The following is a 24,034-nucleotide window of genomic DNA, read 5'->3' as shown; positions in this document are numbered from 1 at the left end:
AATCTCCAGGTATTGGAGAAGTTTCTGTTTTTTATTCTGTCATTTATTTCTAATTCCAATCCATTATGATCTGATAGAATACAAGGTAGTATCTCTATCTTTTTGTATTTGCTAACAGTAGCTTTGTGGCATAAAATATGGTCTATTTTAGAGAAGGATCCATGTGCTGCTGAGAAGAAAGTGTATTCGTTCTTTGTTGGATGGTATATTCTATATATGTCCGTTAAGTCTAAATTGTTGATTGTGTTATTGAGATCTATGGTTTCTTTATTCAATTTTTCTTTGGAAGATCTATCCAGAGGTGAGAGAGGTGTGTTAAAATCACCTAGTATTATTGTGTAGTGGTCTATTTGATTTCTGGCATTGAGAAGGATTTGTTTGACGTACATGGATGAGCCAATGTTCGGGGCATAGATATTTATGATTGTTATGTCTTGCTGATTTATGCTTCCCTTAAGCAGCATGTAATGTCCTTCTTTATCCCTTCTGACTAGTTTTGGCTTGACGTCCACATTATCTGAAATGAGGATGGATACTCCAGCTTTTTTGCTGTGTCCATGTGCATGGTATGTTTTTTCCCATCCTTTCACCTGTAGTCTATGGGTATCTCTTTCTATGAGATGAGTCTCTTGCAGGCAGCATATTGTTGGATTTTTCTTTATTTTTTTTGATTGATGAGTTCAGGCCATTAACATTCAGGGTTATTATTGTGATATGATTTGTATTCCCAGTCATTTGACTCATTTTTGTTTTTTGACATGATTTGGTTTCTCCTTTATTTGGCTATTCCTTTAGGCTAGTTCCTCCTGTTGATTTGCATCGTTGTTTTTCATCTTTTCCTCATGGAATATTTTGCTGAGAATGTTCTGTAATGCCGGCATTCTTTTTGTAAATTGCTTTAGCTTTTGTTTATCATGGAAGGATCTTATTTCGTCGTCAAATCTGAAGGTAAGTTTTGCTGGGTATAAGATTCTTGGTTGGCATCCGTTTTCTTTCAGGGCTTGGTATATGTTGTTCTAGGCCCTTCTAGCTTTTAGGGTCTGGACTGAAAAATCTGCTGATATTCTTATTGGTTTCCCCCTGAATGTAATTTGATTCTTTTCTCTCGCGGCCTTTAAAATTCTGTCTTTATTTTGTATGTTAGGTATTTTCATAATAATGTGCCTTGGTGTGGGTCTGTTGTAATTTTGTATATTTGGAGTCCTATAAGCTTCTTGTATTTGATTTTCCATTTCATTCTTCAGATTTGGGAAATTTTCTGATATTATTTCATTGAATAGGTTGTTCATTCCTTTGTTTTGTTTCTCTAAGCCTTCCTCAATCCCAATAATTCTTAAATTTGGCCTTTTCATGATATCCCATAATTCTTATAGATTCTGTTCATGATTTCTTACCATCTTCTCTGGTCAACTTTGGTTTCAAGATTAAATATTTTGCCTTCAGTGTCTGAGGTTCTGTCTTCCAGGTGTTCTATCCTATTGGTTATGCTTTCTATGGAGATTTAACTTGTTTTATTGTTTCCTTCATTTCAAGGATTTTTTTTTCAGTATCTCTAACTCTTTCATGAAATGATCTCTTGATTCCCATATTTGCTCTTTTAACTGTTGATTGGTGCGATCATTTAATGCCTGCATTTGCTCTTTCATCTCCTCCTTCAATGCCTGCATTTGCTCTTTCATATCCTCGTTTGCTTCCCTGATTGTTTTAATCATGTACATTCTGAATTCCCTTTCTGACATTTCTTGTGCTGTGATATCATTGGGTTTTATTGATATAGTATCTAGGTTTGTTTGGGACATTTTCTTCCCTTGTTTTCTCATATTGGTCAGATGTCAGTGGGACTCTGAGATATTGCAGATTTCCTCTATTGGCTTATAGTGTCCCTATAGATTTCCAGTATATTGCCTCCCAGCTTTCAGTAGCCTGAAGTCTTGGAGGAACTTGATAATGCAGTGCTTCCGAAGAAAGCTGCCCCTAGCCTGCTACTGGTTCCGGGGCTTGGAGCTGGCTCTGTGCAGAAAGGCTCTCACTGGTTGGTCTGCTCCGAGAAGTTGGCTGTGAAAGGAGTCTGCCGCCGGAGGGAGCAGGGCCGCTTGGGGAAGTTCCTGGCTGCCCTGTCCTGGTCCCTGAAGCTGCCTGCGGGTTGGAGCTTGCCACCGGCTCCGGGACTCGGAGCTGGTTCTGTGCAGAAAGGTTCTCACTGGGGGGCCTGCTCCAAGAAGCTGGCTATGTGGAAGGAGCCTGCCGCTGGAGGGAACAGGGTTACCTGGGGAAGACTCTAGCTGCCCTGCCCTGCTCTGAGAAGCCGCCCCTGTCCAGGCCTGCTGCCTGGGCTGAGCTTCACCCGGTGGGGGAGACTCACCCTGTGGCTCTATTTTAGTCCGAGTCTCTCAATGCCTCCCCTTCTTGAATTTTGGGTTCTGGAGCGACAGGAGATACAGTCACCCTCTAGTCTGCCATCTTGGATTGCCCCGTGGAAAGAGCCTCTGTCCAGCTATTCTTATTTCTTGTTGACACAGCTGAAAATTAGAGTCTGATCCAATGCATGATTAAATTACAATATACATTGAACTTGCAGCCCCCCTGGGTCACTTTTATAAAGTGAGTATGGTTATTGGTATAGTGTGAGATCCCAAGAATAGTAATGGAATCATTTGGGTGGACTCAGGTGACTCTAAGTACTTCAATAATGAGCTTCCTTGCCAGCACAAGCAGCCTGTTTGATGAAGCTTGCTTGAACAGCTGAAGTTATTTTCAGGGGAATGTCAACTCTCTTCATGTATCACCCCTACCACCTCTCACTGCTCCCAGACACACAACTAGATTTAGATCAAAGTAGGCCCCCAAGGATGGATAGATGGAGATACACACACACACACACACACACACACACACACACACACATATATATATGTATATGTATATCTGAACTGGAAGGAGATAAGAATTCCAAGATTTTAATAATTTTAATAATTTAAAATGGCAGAAGTCTGAAGAATGTGTGTGAGAATGTATTGAGGATGTTATACCATGGAAAAAGACATGTAATTTTAGATTAGGCTGAATATATTAACATCTGTACACTTACTAGATATTCTGAATTAAATTAGCTCACCTAATTGGAAGTGGTTCTCTTTGCTTAATTGTTTTACTGAAGCCAAGTCTCAAGATTGGCCCATATTGTTTATTTGCCAACTTATTCCTTGGTATTATATACAGGAAGTACTCTAAAGACTTAAGGAGATAGGAATATCAGGGTGCACTTACATGTCCACCTATAGATCCCAGAGGATGCTCTTCCCCAAGGAATTAAAATCTGTATTCGTGAAAGGAGCTTGTATATCATTGAAACACACTACAGTGCCTGTCTTCTGTAGGTTATATGTTGCCTTTTACAGAAATTTACTAATTTCACTGAGAATGAGAACACAGAAGGGCAGAAACCAAGGGACAGCACATAATCACCAGAGATTGAGTGAACATGGCAAGAGAAGTAATCTGAATGTTTTGACCTACAGAAAAGTTTAGTAGTGGCTAATTTTTCTTCTTAGAGCGACATAAATGAGCAGCATGCTAACCCCTACTCAAAATTTACAGCCAAAATATTTCTACATCTGGTGAATAGACCTAATTTGGGTTGTGAGGATGAAGACTCATTGTAGCCCTGATCTAAGTCAGTTCACGCAGCCAGAGGCTCTCAAAGGGAAGTCAGATGCTCTTGAGGAAGAACACTGCAATGTCCTGAGCATACATTGTGTATCTTTCTTCTAGCTTTGTCTTTCTAGCTGGAAAGGTCTGTGGTATAGAGTGATGAATATGGATATACTCTGGGAAAATGAATATACTCAGATTTTCAGAGATTATAGGACACTGAATTCAGTTATCTCTGGGAGGGGGTGGTGGTGGAATTAGAACACAATGGTCATCCACTGATCAGAGTCAGAGCTTATGTAGTCAAGAGAGTTTTATCTTGAACCCATGTCAGCAGGTCCAGTGGATCTGCAAATACATTATATGGCCATTTCTTAGTTCATGGATGCATACAATAGTCACAATCAGTAACTGACAGATCAACCATATTTTCTTTCTGATCAGTACAGTAAGGGCTATTTATGATAGGAAGGAGCAGGTAGAATTCACTGGATCTGCCAATATTATATTTCTGTTGAAATCAGAGACTGAGGAAAGAGTATAGGAAGTTTGAGACTGGTCTCAGCAACTTAGTGAAGTCCTCAGCAAATCAGTGAGACCGTGTCTCAGTATAAAAACAAAAATGGTTGGGGATGTAGGTCATACCAAAACAAAACAAAACAAAACAAAAAAGGAGTGTGCAAACCAAATTCAAAGAATACATGTGTATATGGGAGGTGGGGGTGATTTGTATCACATCCTCAATGTAACTTGCCTATTTAGACTGTGCATAAAATGGACAGATCTTGGAGAATGAGAATCAATTATCAACTGTAATCATAAATCCCAAATGAGATTTTTAAAAAGCTGGACAATGCATAAGAAATTGCAGAACACCTCAAAGATCAAGATTTTAAAAGAAGTCATAAAGAAAAATCATTACTTGCAAAGGAAGACAAATAGAATTAAGAGCTAGAAAATCTATTGCTTGATGGGATGGGGGGAAGATGTAGTTCTGGGAACAAAAATGAAAACTGAAGCATAATATGATCTAAAGGTTAATATGCACTTTTTTTGGTGATTATATGCCTAGGAATGTATCTACTGGAAAAAATTGCCTTGCCTTGAGGGATCTGGTGCTACAGAGTACACAGTGTCACATGTATCACTCTACTTCAAGCCAAAGAAACAGATTCCACCTGATGAAAGCAAAGACTTCACTGACTCTTATCACTTACTGAACTACTCAGATACTCCTCCTAAAAAGGGGAGAGGGGATAAAGTCTTGGTGTTCAAACTCCTACTCCAGAACTAGAATGCTGATGTGCAAATGCCACCACAGTCACCGGAATGTATTATATTTTCTATTGTTCCTCTGCTTGATACAGATTGAGAAATTCCAGGTAGAAACATATGATTGATCATTCCTTGGTCACGTGGTTGCAAGGATCAGGGATGTTGGGAAAGCAAACATCTGATCTTTCATAAGGTAGACAAAGAACTAATCAGTGGTTAATTAGGGGTGGGAAGAGAGTATGTAATAGGATGGCATGAGGGAGTTTTTCAGGATAATGGAACTATTCTGTATTTTAATTGCTGTGATGGTTATACCCATATTAAAATTCATAGAAATGGACACCAAAAAGTTATGATATGATTAGAGAAAAAGGGACACTGAGAGATTCATGGCCAGCTGCCAAAATGAGAACTGGAGGGGACATCATTACTCCCTGTCCCTTTGAAGCACATATTTATTTATAATAATCAATTTACTTACCTGCTTTCCCTCTACTATTTTATATAAGGTGAGTTGATGATAATTAACTTTGTAATTTAGTCCACACATTATAGGATATCAAGATGGGACTGAGACTAAATTAGGAAAACCAGTTGTAGATAGATTCAAATAACTGACAGAAACTTGGATCTTTCCTTAGGACAGAGTAGTGTACTTTGGTTTGCAGGAGGGAGATCTATGTTATGATAGGCATAAGCTGATGTTGTTATTAGCTATTATTTAGAAGTCTGGAAAAAATGGGGTATGGTTGTCTATGCCTATGATTCTAGCTACTTAGATACTAAGACAGGAGCCAGCCTGGGCAAGTTAGTGAAACCCTGTCTCAAACAAAACAAAACAACCAAAAATGAGGCATGAAAAACGTGTTTTGTAGGGTCAAAAAGATGAATAACAGATAATGACTTAGACTGGTGCTGGTGGTTGATAAGACTCTATGGACCACTCTTCCCATGATCTCTACCTTCTAATGTTCATGCTTTTCTGTAATCCTTTCCCTCTGAGTGAGGGCAGGACCTGTAATTTATTTATTTATTTATTTATTTATTTATTTATTTATTTATTTATTTATTTTTTATTGTAAACAAATGGGATACATGTTGTTTCTCTGTTTGTACATGGAGTAAAGGCATACTATTTGTGTAATCATAAATTTACATAGGGTAATGTTGTTTGATTCATACTGTTATTTTTTCCCTTCCCCCCACCCCTCTGTAATTTATTTTTAATCAATGGAACAGGGCAAGAGGATGGTGTCTTACCACTGTGATTGTTACATTATATAAGACTCTTCTATTGGGGAGAGGTACTGGGGATTAAACTCAGGGGCATTCAACCACTGAACCACTTCCCTAGTCCTATTTTGTATTTTATTTAGAGACAGAGTTTCACTGAGTTGCTTAGCACCTCACCTTTGCTGAGGCTGGCTTTGAACTCACGATCCTCCTGCCTCAGCCTCCTAAGCTGCTGGGATTACAGGCATGTGCCACTGTGCCTGGCTGATTTTGGGCTTATTACAGGCCAATCAGATGCATACATGTGAGACTTGAGAGGCAGAAGTGAGGTGGGGACTATGCTTCAGCCATCTCTTTTGGTGATGATGTTTGGCTGCCCTATTGCAATACAGTCACCAGCTTGTGCATGCTGAGAGGCAGAGTACGAGGCATCTATTTCACTGGTGTGAATCACAGCAGGAGGAGCATGGTATTGGAAATAGCAACAGTAGTGATGGCTTATCATTCTGGCACTAGGAGGTAGTAATTTCCTAATAGTAGAGTTAGCAACTCCCCTGTGGCATGGTAGTGATGTGGCTTTGAAACTTGTTCTTGAAAGCTCAAATTAGTACTTGGAATAATTATTTAAGTCATTTAATACCTAGTAACAAATCTTTTCTTGCTTAGACTAAGAGTGAATTCTGTTCTTGAGACTGACTATAACAGATACAAAAGAGAAGTCCTCAAGTGATATTTGAGTTAGATGCAAATAAAAACACATCATAGTAAACAATATTAATCTTTAAAAGTAAACCATTTTCATGTTTAATATAATAGATTTATAATATTTATTTTTATAAAGACAAGTAAAGCCACCTTATCACATTTAATGTAAAAGATATAATGCACTGGTTCAGTTTGACACGCTACATAAGATTTTTTATATTAAGAACAACCCATTTTCTTAACAAGGCAGCAGCTATAAAACTATGTGTTTAGCTTGTTTCTCCTACATACTCAGAAAATATGTTTTTAACTTGCATTTATACTTTCTTCAACTTAAAAATCTCTTTAAATATTCATTTTGATTAATCTAGGCTAAAATACAATACTCAGTAATCTTCACTATTCTGAATTTAAAATAATATTAAATATTAATAACATATGCTCTTAAGAAAGTACTTTTAGTAAATATAACTGACAAAATAGTCAACAAAATGTGTATAATATTTTCTTTGTATATAAGTATAGACTTTCTAGAGCTATTGTAGTATAAATTATCATTGCATAATAGATGTGTGAGTTTTCAAATAAACTACTAAGCTTTAAAATTTGGACATATTTCAAATAATTTCTGAGTAAAGGCAAATATCTCTTTAACTGGTAATTTCCTTGAAAAGACAAGGTGATCAAATCAGTAATAAAAAACACTATTAGTAAGTTTCTGGGCAAAACTAATTTATGTATTTCGAAGGCTCAACTTGAAAATTCTTTAACTTCTCCGAAGATAAAATATTCTATGGTGACAAACTCCTCTTTGTTAGGTTTTGTTCACATTGGACTCTTGCCAAAGACTGAGTATACCAATTCCTTCTAAGAAGGGAGACTTCTTGGGGCATTCTTAAGAGGTCTGCCCTTTTATTGTTTCACATCTAGAAAAGTCAAAGGGTTTAAAACCAAAGAAAGAAGCTCCAATAGATGATTGCTCCCCCATTTTCTAAACCAACTGATGAATAAATTGCTCTTGCCATAAACAGGACAGAAGAATGGACAAGTGTGGTTTGCTTGTTTTTTAAAGTGCTAACAAAGTCCATTATGTCTCTAAATGGACTGTCATGTAGTGACTGAAATTTAAGCAGCATAAAGTATGTAGAAATTACACATTTAAATTAGATAGTCAAACTCTTTTAGCTAGACACTGGTAATTCTACACATTATTCTGGCAAGCATTACATGTTAAGTATACTAACATGCTTGCCAGATTAATACAACAGTTCAGTTTTAGTGTAACTATTCTTTACTATCTAACATAAATTAAAACATGACTGTTGAAAATCCAAAATCTAAAACTAGAACTAAATAATCACAAACTACTCAGAGACAAATGCCACAAACAGCAGTGTTTTGAAGAATTTCTAGTAATTTTTCTGGTTAATGAGAGACCTGTTTCTTAACCCTTTTGTAAAGGCTGGCTTTATTCAGCTCAAATCCAAATCCACTTTTTTCTTTATATATATCAGCTCACAGTTTAGAGTTCTTGAAAGTGTTCTTATCAGTAACAGAGTTAGCAGTGTAAGTCAGCAGCTTCTGAACCCGCCCCCCACCAGGCACAGAGAATGCAGAAGTTACTAACAAATTTTGATTTGAATGACTGAATAAAATCAACTTTAACAAATTAATAATATATCAGTTATATAGCTAGAAAATGAGGGCCCCAAATGGTATTCTCTTAGATAATTCAGGTTATAAATCTAAAAGCCCAGTTTTCTAAAGCATTCTAATGGTACAGAGGCAATTTGGAAAATAGGGTTTATGAAAATGATATCTCAGAATCACCAACAAACATAATACCACCTTTTAAAAATCATCAGTTAATCACATGTAAAAAGCAGTACAAGCTAGTAATTTCTACTAAATATGTTATGGTGCCCTCTGGTGGTTTCACTGCATATCTTTTGAAATATAAAAAGAATAATTGAGAATATAAAAAATTTGAGATCACAAAGGCATATGTCATTGTGCTTCTGAGTATCTTTCTTTCTCTTTTTTGTTGTCAAGCACATTTGTACCAAGAATAAATCCCTGATCTCTACTCCCAGGAATTGAGCTTAGTGCTATAGCTACAGGAATCTCAGTAAACTTGACTATGATAGAAAATTACTGTTGAAAACTCACATTTTGGTTCTAGACCTTAACTGAGAGATTTTTGCATTTTCTAGTTTGGCTCTGAAATCTATGGGTTTCTCAAAAAACCTCACCAAGGCTGGTTCATTCAACAGAGATGCAAGAATCTGTTCAAATGCAAATGACCACTGAGGTTCCTCCCTAAGAGAGGAAGGCTCTTTCTCCACATGGCTCTCTGTTTCTCCCTTAGTGGGTCCTCCAGAAGCATAGACTGTACCAGAGAATCCTTTGGCTGATGATGTAGGGCTATGTAGCTTCCTTCCAACTTCCTCCATCCTGAGCAAAAGACTGGTTACAACAGCAATGGCCTGATATAATAACTCTTCTTCAGGGTCTTCATGAAATAAATTATAGAGGGTCTTTGAAAATTGAATAAATTGTGACTAGAAGACACAAGTTAAAAATATAACATTTTAATGTTATGGTTTAGCAAATATAAAGTGAACTTAGATGAATTTAAAATTGTGTCAAAAATGATTTATTTGCTAATCACCTATATAGAATTTGTAGCATATATCCTTCACTTTAGAACTGATGATTAATCCCAAAATAAATCCTGGCTCTAGAAAGCTGAGTATGAACCAAAAAAGAATTTCATTTAAGCCCTCTTGCTTATTGTCTAATAGCAGTACATTATATCTAGACCTAGACAGTTTGTCTACCAGTATTACTTTGTTAGGAAGTACTTTTAATTAGGCAAAGTCCCATCTTTCCCTACATGTAAATCATTAATTTTTTGTTAACCAATCTTAACAAAAGGATTAAGAACAAGTTCCATTTGATCTCCTCAAAGGGCAAGAGTGGGCAGTTCAGCTAAAATAACTTCAATTTAGGGGAAAATGACTTTTGGAGACTATCTAGTGGCTCTAGGGAATGTATTTGGATATACTTCTCTTTAAAGGCTGAGATAGGGCCAAAGTGGAGAGAAACCAGTTGGTCTGCTACTTGCCCCTAGAACATCTATAGACAATCCTAGAAAACATTAATCAATTTAAAAAAGTGATTCCACACAGGAGTCCTATAAGTCAATCATCTAACCAGAAAAGTTCATCTGTAAACAAAAAGCAAATACAAAGGGTGAACTCCATAAAAATATACTGTAACAAATACTTGTGTTAATTAGTCTACAATATTCTTCATTTATAATAATTTTAGAATAAATATCTCATACTGACGCATTTTTAAAAAGTACTCATTCAATGGTCAAATTATGTAGTCTACAGAGAAACACTAAGTTATTGACAGTTCTCCTTTTGGTAAAGTTCTGGGAATTTTCAATATCTATATCAACTGGATTTTAATTTTAAAAATATAAGAAAATTCTGACTAGACAGGGTATAAGAAAAAGATGAATTTAAAATTGTGTCAAAAGGAAGAATTAGTAATGTCTAGGGAATGTTCAAATACAAGATCATTAGAAACCAAGATATGACTTATTTTAGTAATTTCTTATTCCCAGTAACTAGCAATGGGCTTGGCATATAGTAGGTACTAAAAATTATGTTTACTAGATAATAAACATTTCCAATAAAGCTGGAAATACATTACATATTTTTTCTGTAGGTACAAATGTTATCACAGCAGAGGGCCTATCAGAAACATGTAAATTCATTAAAGTAAAAAATTGTAAAGTTTCTTCTTTTGTACCAGGGATTAAAACTGGGTATATTTAACCATTCAGCCACATTCTCAGGCCTTCTTTAACATTTTATCTTGAGACAGGGTTTTGCTAAGTTGCTTAGAGCCACGCTGAGGCTGGTTTTGAACTTGTGATCCTCCTGCCTCAGACTCCTGAGCTGCTGGGATTACCGACATGTGCCATCACTCCAGGTTGTGAGTTCTTAAAGAAAAAAAATCATTGAAAATGTTCTCCTCTTCCTTGCTTACCTGAAACTTACAGCGATGATATATACACAGATTATGTAACTATTTTGTAATAGCATATTAGCTAGTTTAGTGTTGGTTATACTCATATTCATACAAAAAAGTAAGAACTAAGACTTTTTCTTAAAAAATACTATACCTGATTCATTCTTGGTAAATCCTTAATGTTTTCTTCTTTTTTAAGAAGCTCATCTTGCCACTGACTTAGGTATGCTTGAATATCAATTTTTCCTTTGCCTGAATGAGGGGAGTAAAACCATATCATAATGCACAGGTCTCTACAATTTCCAGATCTTAAAAAGTATAATTATTATTAAAAGACATTTCACTAATATAAAATTCCACCTTTCTTAAATCAGGAAATGATCTGAATTTACCTTTGATCTTGCCCCACTGGCTCTTTGAATACTTTCTCCATTCCCATTTAGACTAAAACTTTTATTTTGGGACAGTTAGGGACTAGGGAAAATGTGGAAAGAGTAGGGGAAAAGGATGTATTTAGACGAAAACAGTATACCCTGATTTGACAATGCAAATTTCATGTAGTCATTGTTATATACATACACACTACTAAGTTTAAACCAGCTTCTATATCATATTCTTGGAGTTTTATTTGTAGTAGGGATTGAACTATTGCATTACATCTCCTGCCTCCTTTTTAAATTTTTTATTTTGAGATATGGCCTCAAAATTTGCTGAGAGCCTTAAGCTGATGAGGCTTGCCTCAAAGTTTTGATCCTCTTTCCTCAGTCTCCTGAGTTGCTGGGATTAAGGGCATGCACCACCACACTAGTTCTACATCATATTCTATTTTTGTTTGAGGTACTGGGGATTTAAACCAGGGGCACTTCACCACTGAGCCACATCCCTAGTCCTTTTCATTTTTTATTTTGAGACAAGGGCTGCTAAGTTGCTTAGAGCCTTGGCTAATTTGCTGAGGCTGGTCTCCAATTTGTGATCCTCCTTTCTCAGTCTCCAGAGGCACTGGGATCACAAGCATGCATCAATGCACCCAGCTCTATACCATATTCTTAATATGCAAATACAAAAGTTGTCTATAGTGGCTCTTATTTAAAAATTCAAAACACTATTTATTCATTTATTCCTTTAAATAATTTAAACAAGAAGCAATTATTTTTTAACTAAATGTCATTCAAAAATTTAAAAAGAATGGTGAGCTTTAGAAGAATGATTTGAGAGCTTCTCTCAAATTATTTTTTCCAAATTTTCATTGGTACATTTTAATTATACATAATAGTGGGGTTCATCATTACATATTCATATACATACACATCTCAAATTATTAATATGCAAACTATTTGACTCACTATTCTCATACTTCTATGAATTCAACCAATCCTAAAAAAATATTTATAAGATTATACTAAAATATAAACATAAAATGTTTATTGTAGCACAGTTTGCAATAAAAAGAATTGGAATCAACCTAAATGTCCATTAGTATTGGGTTAGTTATTAAAATAAATGATGGTAACCAGGCAGTGTGGTGCACACCTGTAATCCCAGTGGCTCAGGAGGTTGCAGCAGGGGGATCACGAGTTCAAAGCCAGACTCAGCAACTTAGTGAGGCCCTAAGAAACTCAGTGAGATCCTGTCTCTGAATAAAATATAAAAGGGGCTGGGGATGTGGCTCAGTGGTTGAGTACCCCTGGGAATTCCCCAGTACCAAAATAAATAAATAAATAAATGATGGTAAAATCAATAAGGAAATATTCTGCACCCATTAAAAAGTATAATATAGATCCAAATGTACTAACATGAAAAGTTTCCACGGTATATCACAAAATAAAAAAAGCAAATTGTAGAACAGTATTTCTGGAATATTTGTTTTTTTTAAAAAAAACAGAAACATATGTTGGTGGAACTGCAAATTAGTACAACTACTCTGGAAAGCAGTAGGGAGATTCCTCAAAAAACTAGGAATGGAACTACAATGTGATCCAGTTATCCAATTGCTATTTATCCAAAAGAACTAAAATCAGCATATTATTGCTGTACAGTCACTTCAATATGTACAGCAGCACAATTCACAATAGCCAAATTATGGAATTAGCCCAGATGCCCATCAATAAATGAATTTCTGGAAAATATGGTACATATACACAATGGAGTTTTATTCAGCCATAAAAAAGAATGAAATTCTGGCATTTACCAGTAAATGGATGAAAATGGAGAATACCATGCTAAGTGAAGTAAGCCAGATTCAGAAAATCCAGGTTTGAATGTTTTCTCTTATATGTGAAAGCTAAAGTATAAAATAAAGGAAAGAAGGTGGGGTGTGTGTGGATCGCATATCACAAAGATACAGGGAAGATCAGTGGAGTAGAAGGAGGAGATCAAGAGGGATGGAGGAGGGATGAAAACAGAGGAAACATGGAATGAATTTAGTAGGATCACATTGTATGCACATATAAATGTACCACAGGGAATTTCACCTTTATGTATACGTAGAAAGTACCAACCAAAAATTAATAAATAGGTAAAAGGAAGATCAGTAAAGGAGAGGAAGGAGAATAGGGGAGCGAGGTGGAGGAAAGTAGGGGAAAGGGATTGAAATCAAACTTCATGCATGTATGATTTTGTCAAAATGCACCCAACTACTATGTATAACTATAAGGCACTAATAAAAAATTTTTTAAAAATTGCTAAATGTAAAAAGAGAGAGAAAAATGTCTAGGTATGATTGTGACACAGAAATATGTCTGGAAAGGATATAGCCAAAAATATTTCTAGTCTTTAATTCTGGGTGGGATGGGGTGGAGGTACAAGGAATATATATCATCTGAATTTCTTTAAGGATGATCTATTTTTTACTAAAAATATATTTATTTATTTTTTTAAAATCTTTTTTATTTTATATTTTATTATATTTTATTTACAGACTGCATTTTGATTCACTGTACACAAATGGGGTACAACTTTTCATTTCTATGGTTGTACACAATGTAGATTCATACCATTCATGTAATCATACATATACATAGGGTAATACTGTTTCATTCTACTATCTTTCTGTCCCCTACTCCCTCCCACTCCATTTTCCTCTACACTACCCAAAGTTCCTTCATTCTTCTCTTCCCCCTACAACCCCCCCATTATATACTGTCATGAACTTATCAGAGAAAACATTCAGCCTTTGGTTTTTTGGGCTTGGCCTATTTCACTTAGCATGATATTTTCCAACTTCATCCATTTACCAGCAAATACCATAATTTTATTCTTCTTTATGGCTGAGTAATATTCCATTGTGTATGTATACCAGTTTCTTTATCCATTTGTCAACTGAAGGGTATCTAGGTTGGTTCCACAATCTAGCTACTGTGAATTGAGCTGCTATGAACATTGATGTGGCTGCATCACTGTAGTATGCTGATTTTAAGTCCTTTGGGTATACTGAGGAGTGGGATAGCTGGGTCAAATGGTGGGTCCATTCCAAGTTTTCTGAGGAATCTCCATACTGCTTTCAAGAGTAGGATTATCTATTACTTTTATAATTAAGAATAAATATTTCTAAAGTAATCAAAATAAATGATTATGGATCATTTACTGTTTCCTATAACTTCTGAGACTTAAAAAATAATAAATTGCTAAACTAATGTAAAGGAACTGAAAAAGTTATCAGGACAAATCTATTTCCCTCAAAAGAAATCCACTCTCCTCTTTGTAGTTATTACTATTTACAAAAGCAATAATTTAGCAAACTAAACAATATTCCTAGATCATAGTACCTTTTTCAGGGCTATCTTTTCCTGATTCTGCTTCCTTCTCATTTGTAGGCTTGGACACTAAAGGAAAAGAGGACAAATGCATATTGTAAAATATTTAACAAATATCTTTTACAAGCAAAATAGTATTTCATACAAAGACTTATAAACACATGTTATTTTCTTTGATACGGGAAGTCAATTTTAGCTGGCCTGACTTCCTGTCACTAGGAGACAAAATATTTAAGAACTTTCATAGGAAAAAGATCCCTAGAGAAATTTCATATTTAAAAAAAAAGCCTAGAAGGGAGTATATGAAATACTGAGTATTTATTTCTGGGTCATATTTTTTACTTTTTTCTAATTAGATTGTATTACTTTTATTATCAGAAAAATTAAAAAAACACACACATACTATAAGTCAGAAGAATGATCTATAGGTACTGAGTGTGGCAATAACTCATTATAAAGTTTTGCACAAGTCACTTCTTCCTGGGCTATAAAATATATAAAATGAAGGAACTTGATTAGATGATTTGTAAGGTCTCTTTAATGTCCAAATGCTTCAACATATAGTAAGCACAAATATACATTAATCAGAATTCATCCCTCTGTAAGACGCTGATACTTAAGAAAATGAAACAAGGACAAATAGGTTCCTATCACTTCCAAATTATGTCTAGGACATAAATTTATTCCTGTATCCTATACCTTCACTGACATTTTATAGTAAGTATCCACTGTTTGAATAATGGCTATAAACTTTAATCATCAACAATTCTATTGTTTTGATTGTACTATACAAGGCATGAAAATGGTCTGATACAGCCTGGAAATTTCTTAACATAATTAGAAACAAAAAACATTTCAATTCTCCAAGAACAAGAAATTTCATATGTCAAAGCCCTTAAGTGCAGTTTGGTTAATAAGTCAAATATTTATAGATTATGCTTAGTGAATAGCTAAAGTTTTAAAAGAATATTTACCATGAAGCTGACTGAAATAAAGTAATTCTTCCATGGAAAGTTCATCACCTTTTGAAGAATCCTTAGATTTCACTTCGGTATATGCTGAAAATATATAACCAAAATCACATTTATTAACAATAAAGGACAGCGATGAGGTTCATAATGGTCAGGCAGATTTGGGAACAGGAAGTTAAACAATAGGTTGTATAAGAAAAATGTAAATAAAGAAATGTGGAAATGATTCTGCTCTGTTGTATAACAAATAATGAGAAGTATTGACCATTTTGAGTTCTACTAGTTCTCCCCCTTCCTTTTTAATAGTTTTATGTGAGTCATTACAAGTTAAAACAAGAAAATCTAGAATTTAGAAATCTCTGAATATGTGACCTTAGCCATTAAAAATTTCCTCAGTGATAAGGAAAACATAAAGTTGAGTGTTCTGTTTTACTTCCAACCTGTGCTTCAACAGGTACATAGCATTTTTCCTATTTTGATCCTTCTACTAGTGGAATATTTGATGGTAATATTAAACATTCCAATTGAAACATAACTTGACAATGTCAACTCCTTTTATAATCTAATTACTAGGTGGTTTGTATCTTGTCTTTAATACTGTGTTTGTGATTTGAGCATGTGAACAGTTAAAGATGGCTTTTAGTTTGTTGCACTAGTAAATAATTTTTCATGGCTAATCTGAAAAGACTTTTAAAGATATCCCAGGTATGGTTTTAGACAAATTATGAGGTGCTCTTTTGTTTTGCTTAATTACTTTTTGCAATGTACCTTCAGTTTAAAGTCTAAGAATATTTTGTCAAAGCAGGGATATCTGGGAAAGGTAGCTTCTCAAGGTCAGTGGGAAAAACTTACATAAACTGAACTTGTGCAAGAACTTTGAGGAACTATGGTAGGAAAAAACTCCTGAACTTTGAAGTCAGACAGACCTCACTCTGAATCAGGTATGCGAGCCTTAGCAAGTAATCTAAACATCTCCACCCTCAGTTTCCTTACGATGAAAATTGGAAGAATATTATCACTTTTTAGGGATATTGTGAGGTTTAAGCAAACAAATGCATGCAAAGTTAATGTCCTGACAGAGCAAGTGTTTGATAAATGGTAGCTACTATTTTACTTCCTTTTCCAAATATTTAATATCCCTGCTGCCTTATCTAATTGTTCTGAATAATTTGTAGTATTATACAAGTTTGTCAGTTTGTTTAAAGCAAATCTCTATTCTAATGACAATGACAACAAAAATTCAACATTATACCAATATTTAAATGATATGTAATTCCTGTACATAAACTATCATTAAACTGATTGAATATTAATAGAAAGGAAACTTTTGGACACAGGAGACACACAATCTCTTCTAGAGATTTTTCTATATCTACCTACATTAGCAGAAGTAGTTGGTAACGAGACTCAAGAGCTACAATGAAATAATGACCCTGTATCACACTCAAAATTATGTTATTTGTAAAATGGAATGATATATGTAGTTATGCTATTAAAAATGATGCAAACTCCTGCTGTACATCATTAAAGACTATGAAATTCTTACCTGGAGGAATATGCAGCTTAAAAAGTAGTTTAAGCTTCTCAGTAAAACTTCCATTGTACATTATGTCTGTTTAAAAAAAATCCAATTGGAAATAATCACAAAGAATGTTCAATCAATTACAGCAAAACAGATTAAGACAGACACTATCCAGGAATTAGGATTCAAAAACCTTCTGTTATTTCAATTAAGAACTAAACAACCACTCAGTCAGCTAGATTCTGTCCTTCAAGTGTATAAGCAAAATACTCTAGCAGGGGAATAAAATGCTCTACTGACAATCTCCTTTTCCTCAACCTAAGATTTACTTATTTTTTTTTCTTTTGAAAAAGGCCTTATGCCACATTTGAGGAAAGAACTGTTCTTAACGGGCATTTCGTGATAAGAAAGCATTGCTGGGGAGTCTGGAAAAACGAAGAGACACTATTTACAGGAACAATATATTAACTATCTATAAGTATGAGATATATGTTGGGTATTTCTCACTTTTGTAGACTATGTGGTTGAATTTTTACTGAAGGGGAAAGTGATTCTGTAGCATCTATGCACTTGAGCATGGGAAAACTGGGACATTCTCTTCCTTCATCTTAAACATTAAAATATCCACATCTAACAGTTTCCTTTCTGAGATGGCTGGGGCAAAATGAGATCAATACACTTAGATTTCTTAAGAAACTCAAAAAATGGCCCAGTATTTACTAAAGCTGGAGGTAATGTAACTCGGGGTTATATAATCTAACTAAACTGTCATGTAGGCATTATTAAATATTTTTGGGTGCATTTACTTTGTGCTTTACAAAGTTATTGGACATCAACCTACCAATTACAGAGGAGAATTCTTTGAAGTTTATAAGGCAATCAGAGTTTTCATCCAACAATCGGAACGTCCACAAAGCTAGTGAATCTCTATTTGCAGAATGAGCCCAGGGACTCAACAAGTGGTATAACACTCTGAACTGCTGGCAGTCAATCTGATACTGTTCCAAATATGACAGGCTGGGGTCATGGTGCTTCAATCCTGGACAACTCAAACACCAGTAACAAGATAAAAACAGCTCCTTCTATTAAAAACAAATAAAAAAATTTATTGCAGATTTTTTTCTTTTAAAGATGTTTGCTTAAAAAGAAATATTTGAGTAGTTCTGATAAAATTCTGCTAAAAGGGCACTATTTTTCACTTAATGAAAAAGCACAGTACCTTAAAGATGACATAAAGTTCATCCAATTCATGAAGTTTCAATTTTACTTCTTGTGATACAACACGCAACTTTAAAAAGATTAAAAGCATTTTAGAATTTAGAATTTAACACTTCAGTATAGAAATTCTCTTTGAAGGGCTGGGGATATAGCTCAGTTGGTAGAGTGTTTGCCTTGCAAGCACAAGGCCCTGGGTTCAATCCCCGGTACCGCAAAAAACAAAAAAAGAAAAAAAAAAAGAAATTCTCTTTGAATCCACTTAAAAGTCTCTTTTCCTTTTACTTTTCTAGAGAAATAAATGTAAATGCACTTATTTAACCCTTTTAAAAGAATAGTACATACACTACACCTCAATTCTACTCTGATACTACTAATTTTGATAGTTATCTCTTTATACCCAGAAATCGTTGCCAAAGGATAGCCCCTTAATATCTATAAATACAAGCAATTGTATTGTAAGTCTCATTCCATATACGCCTTCCTTTTTATATAAGCAATATTTCAAATAATCAAGCAAGATTGTCATTTAACACTTCAAAGGCATCAGGAGATGTGCATTCCCTACTATGCCAAAAAGTATAATCCAAGAAATAATAAGCTTAGAAAATAAATAATTTTGTTCTCCATAAATAATAAGTACTAATGGTACAAATATTATAGTATTTAAGTAACGTAAAATTAAGGGAAAAGTAAAAGCTTTAATTAATATAACAGAATTTAATCTCTGGAAAGTATGAAAAAGAAATCACAAACATCAATGAGAAGAAAAGGATATAATAAGCATGGAAATGCAGGTCATTAAGAGTACCCAGTACATAGAAGGTAGCTGTAAATATCTGCTGAATAAATTCCATAAGCTTTACACCAATACATCTAAAAATTCAGACAAAACAGAAATTCCCTAGGAAATTATAAATGATCGAAATAACTTAGAGGTGCAAGAAAATACAAACAGATAAAACTGAAAAGGTAATCAAAGATCTGCCTCACACCCAAAGGCAGCAGATTCAGATGCAAAAATTTTTAAATTTGTTTCAACATTTTGTTTCATCTGTTTTCATGAGATTCCCTTTTTCTCTCTACCTTCCACATATGAGAGAAAAATGACCTTCTGAGTCTGGCTTATTTTGCTTAGCATGATGTTCTCCAGTTCCATCCATTTACCTGCAAATGAAATAACTTCCTTCTTTATGGCTGGGTAAAACTCATTTGTGTATATATATCACATTTCCTTTATCCATTCATTTGTTGATGGATACCTAGGTTGGTTCCATAACTTGGCTATTGTGGATTGTGTTGCTATAAACATGGGTATGCATGTATCTCTATAGTACACTAATTTTAATTCTCTTGTATAAATACCGACGAATGATACAGCTAGATCATATGGTGGTTCTATTCCTGATTTTTTGAGGAACCTACATACTAATTTCCGTAGGGGCTATACTAATTTACATTCCCACCAACAGTGTGTAAGAGTTCCTTTATAAACCCTGCATCCTCACCAGCATTTATTGTTATTTGTATTCTTGATGATTACCATTCTAACTGGAGTGAAATGAAATCTCAGTGTAGTTTGACCATGAGGGATAAAGATGTTGAACTTTTTTTCATATAATTGTTGGCCATTTCTATTTCTTTTGAGAAGCATCCATTAAGTTCATTTGTCCATTTATTTAACGTGTTATTTATGGGTTTTCTGAGTTGTTTATATATTCTAGATATTATCCCTACCTCAGATGCTTTTTTTTAATTTTTGGAAGGGCTAGTAATTTTTATTTAAATGTACAAGCCTGAGATAAAAAGTATAGGCAGTAACTTTTACTAGTCAATAAAAAGCAATACTACCATCCACTGGTAATTAATAGACTAAACAGAGTTGGAAAGCATTTTACTGAAAGCAATTTTTTTTTGTGGTGCTGGGGATTGAACCCAGGGTCTTGGGCTTGCAAGGCAGGCACTCTACCTATCTCCCCAGCCCTGAAAGCAAAATATTTAGAGACAATAGACATTTATAGAAAATTATAAAATGCCTGTAATAAGAAAAAGTACATTTCAAGGAAAGCACAAACTCATTTTAATTTATAGAGCTAGTTAAAGCCTTAAAAATCTAAGTGGAAACTGAAATATGCAAAAATGTATACACATTCTACAAAAGATGGTAATTCTTTCCTGAGTATACTAAGCTATGAAACATCAGGTGACACAGGATGGTGAGAGCTTTGGAAATTCTTTTTCAAGGACATTTCCTTTCTACACATTGCTTCCCTCCTTCTTCATATTCTTGTTTGGAAATCAACATCTGCTGAAAGGTGCCCAAAGAAGCTAAAATGGAGCCACCAATCCATGAACCAAAACTCCATTTGACTGTAGTGCTATTTGCAATCAATTTCAACCACATACTTGGGGGAGTTTTCTGAGAAAGTCCTCTATTCAACCTATCAGTAAAACTCTGTGTAGGGAACATTCCTCAAGCTTATTTGACAGCAGTTGCTGATACAATGATTTAAATAAATCCAACAGTCTGGATGGGGAAACTGAGGAAGTGGTAAAGACTCACAATGGATTGTAGGCCTTTGCAGTTACTGAGGCTGAGCTATGAGCTGAGGGAAAGCCTCACTCAACAGGCATCACGGCAAGCTGTGATGTGAGTTTGCTGGTACTGCATCGTCTCATACTGTATGCTGGAGCCTTGCCCTCCCCCCGAGTCCTCTGTCTCAGACTTGTTGCTAGACAGAGTCACTTAGGGATACTTGGTTTGTTTTTATTAGTAAGATGTATAGCTCACTGATAGGTTGATTCTATATGCTTTAACAAGTGTCTTAACCTGATTGGATAATGTGCCTATGTATGTCTTGTATGAACAAAAGTAAAATCACTTCTGTGCCCTCTGAGCCTGGTCTCTGATGTCTGTGTTCTTTGGGTGACATGGTCATCCTCACTTTCAGCATGACCCCCATTTGATGAAACATCAACTCTGTATTAATGTGTTTCCTCCTGCCACTATCACACTGGCATTGAGACCTGGTCTGATATCAATATCAAACATTCTAACATTGTAGTGACAACATGACTGACTCCTAACATTGTATTTCCTGAGAGCCCCTTTAGATTGGAAGGGTCTCAGGAATTTTCAGTCCTTCTGCACCAAAATCACAGTTGTAGCCATTGGGGAATTCATAATGAACAGTGGGCATCTGTGCAGCTACTTGTTCATCTCAAGTAGAATCTGATACTTGAAGTACTTACACTTGAAAATCCTGGATAACACAGTTACACATGTAATCATGCCAAGACCTTGTAACCTGTGGCAACTTCTCTTCTTTTCCAGTTTGCTGGAGATCCTTCACGGACAGCTTCTTTTGATGCTATCATATGTGGAAGAATCAATTCTATGTTCATTTCTTAGAAGAGTTCTCTGTACTGCACAGTAATAAAATCTCCAGCAAGAGGGTATTTCACAATGCCTTGCTGAAGAATATAGCCATCATGGACTGGAACTGCAGTGGGATGAGGGGCTCCACTGTCCAAAATCAGACCAGTATAATGACCATTAGCAAATGCTGTCAAAATTGCAGTTTTGCAAAGAAAGAATGCAGGGATGTTGTAATGTTCAACATTAGCTCTGTCAGTTTCTCTCTCTTTGCTCTAATATTCCACGGTGATTCTGACTTAAGAACAGGATGCAGGCTGGCTTCTGATCTGGGACACATTTTACAGGTATGATCCAAAATAGCCTGGAAACTATCCCAGTCTTTGACCATCCTATTTTTTAGTGGTGAAATAGCCTCTGTATTTTCTCTTGGAACATGTAGGGCATTTGTATCTATGTAGTAGGTGGGACCACCTTGTTTACCTTTATCACCATCTACTTCCATCAATGTGCTTCCATCATCTCTTTCTACCACCAAACCAATAACTGTGGGGAAATTCATCTTGAGGCACTCCTCATTAGCATAATCAGCTTTCACAGTATAGGATCCAATGTCAAAAACAAGGGCTCCAATTTCATCTCCCCCATACACATCACAGCTCATGGTTGCTGTCAGTGCAACTTCTAGGCTAAAGGCTACCGGGCAAAGCAACTGTAGTGGCTGCAACTGCTGGTCCAGAGGAGCACTAAACCTCAACCCCCTTAACTTCCACCCTCCTCCCCCAGGCAACAAAGTGACATCCACCTCAGATGGTTTTATAGAATCCCTATGTGATCTAAAATATTTCAGAGCATAGGAAAATATGATCTTATTACAAAATTCATTCTATGATGCAAGCGCAACTAATATGAAAACTAAAGTTAGCACACATACAAAAAGAAAAGTTTAAACCAATGTCTCTTTAACACATATGCAAAGAATCTAGGTAAATTATTTGGCAAAACTGTCAAAGCAAAATATTAAAGAATAATATATTATGACCAAAGAGCATTCATTTCAAGAATGCAATGGCAGTCTAACATTGGCCAAGAATTTTTTAATAAAATTTACTATATTAATAAAGTAAAAAAAAAAAAACTAATGTCAAGATATGAAAAAAGAAAAACATTTGATCAAAGTTAATACTTGATCTTAATTTTTAAAAAAGTAACAAACCTGTTAACCTAGAAAGTGAATAAAACTTCCTTAATTTGATAAAGGTCATCTTTTTGAAGTCAACAGTGATAAAATATTGAAGACATTCCTATTAAATTCAGGAATAAGACAAGGAAAACTACTTCTATAGCTATTATTCAATACATCACTAAAGAGCCTACTGCATGCAATAAAACACAACAAAGAAAAGAGGTATATAAGAAAATGTCAAAATTCTAACACTGGAAATAATATGCTTGGCTATTCAGAAAATTTGAGAAAGCCAAATGAAAACTATTATAATTAATCAATCAGTAACTTGACCACTCAGAAAAGCAACATGTCCAAATTGATAGCTGTTACATAACCAGAAATACATAATTAGAAAATATAAAGGAAGGGGCTGTGGACATTACTCAGCAGTAGTGGACTTGGCTAGCATGTGTGAGGCACTGGGTTTGATTCTCAGCACGGCATATAAATAAATAAATAAATAAAAAGTTCATTGACAACTAAAATTTTCTTTTAATTAAAAAAATAAGTGAATAGAAGAAAAATGTAACGGAAAAATAACTCAATCCTTTTAATGATAAAACCATAAAATACACAGGAGTACAATAAATCTAAAAATAAATGTATAATACCTACATAATGAAGACCATATGTGCTTATTAAAGGGCATTTTAAAAGACAGATAATTAAGATGAACATTAAAAAGGAATTTTAAAAGTTTATCTAGATTTCAGAGTGAACATAGGCCACAATAGTTAAAATACTGGTACTGCTCCAGTAACAACAACAATAAAAAGTCCAGAAATATGCCCTTATATGTAAATAAGCATTTAGACTGTGGAAAAGTAGAGTACAGTAAAAATGGACTATTTAATAAGTGGTTATAAGACAATGGGTGACTTCAGTTGAAAGAATAATATTAGAGCCCTATCTCATACTATAAGCACAAAAATATACTCTAGGTATATTAAAGATCTAAACATTAAAAAAGCAATACCAGCAATATCAGTCATTTTTTTTATAATTTGTATAATAATTTTAAATAGGGAAAGTCTTACTAAGTTTGACATGAAACCCAAG

General features: G+C 34.8%; 1 protein-coding gene, 1 non-coding gene and 1 pseudogene across 2 annotated transcripts in view; 1 reads left to right on the top strand and 2 right to left on the bottom strand.

Moving 5' to 3' along the window:
• Positions 1-6,945: 6,945 nt before the first annotated feature.
• Tbc1d8b (TBC1 domain family member 8B) overlaps positions 6,946-24,034 on the bottom strand; it is a 70,043-nt gene continuing 52,954 nt past the window's right edge. The window contains exons 15-21 of the mRNA XM_047536762.1: positions 18,376-18,444; positions 17,998-18,238; positions 17,181-17,246; positions 15,638-15,721; positions 14,676-14,732; positions 11,066-11,163; positions 6,946-9,425 (exon numbers count right to left, since the gene is read on the bottom strand). Coding sequence (XP_047392718.1) covers positions 9,030-9,425; positions 11,066-11,163; positions 14,676-14,732; positions 15,638-15,721; positions 17,181-17,246; positions 17,998-18,238; positions 18,376-18,444 — 1,011 coding nt within the window. The 3' untranslated portion in view covers positions 6,946-9,029. The remainder of the gene's footprint in view (positions 9,426-11,065; positions 11,164-14,675; positions 14,733-15,637; positions 15,722-17,180; positions 17,247-17,997; positions 18,239-18,375; positions 18,445-24,034) is intronic.
• Trnaa-ugc (transfer RNA alanine (anticodon UGC)) lies at positions 18,516-18,589 on the top strand. Its single transcript has one exon. It is a non-coding gene; the product is annotated as a tRNA-Ala (tRNA).
• LOC124972390 (actin-like protein 6A) lies at positions 20,390-22,411 on the bottom strand (annotated as a pseudogene).

This window comes from Sciurus carolinensis, chromosome X (assembly GCF_902686445.1).
Source record: "Sciurus carolinensis chromosome X, mSciCar1.2, whole genome shotgun sequence".
Classification (NCBI taxonomy): domain Eukaryota; kingdom Metazoa; phylum Chordata; class Mammalia; order Rodentia; family Sciuridae; genus Sciurus; species Sciurus carolinensis.
This window is presented reverse-complemented; position numbering and strand designations above follow the sequence as displayed.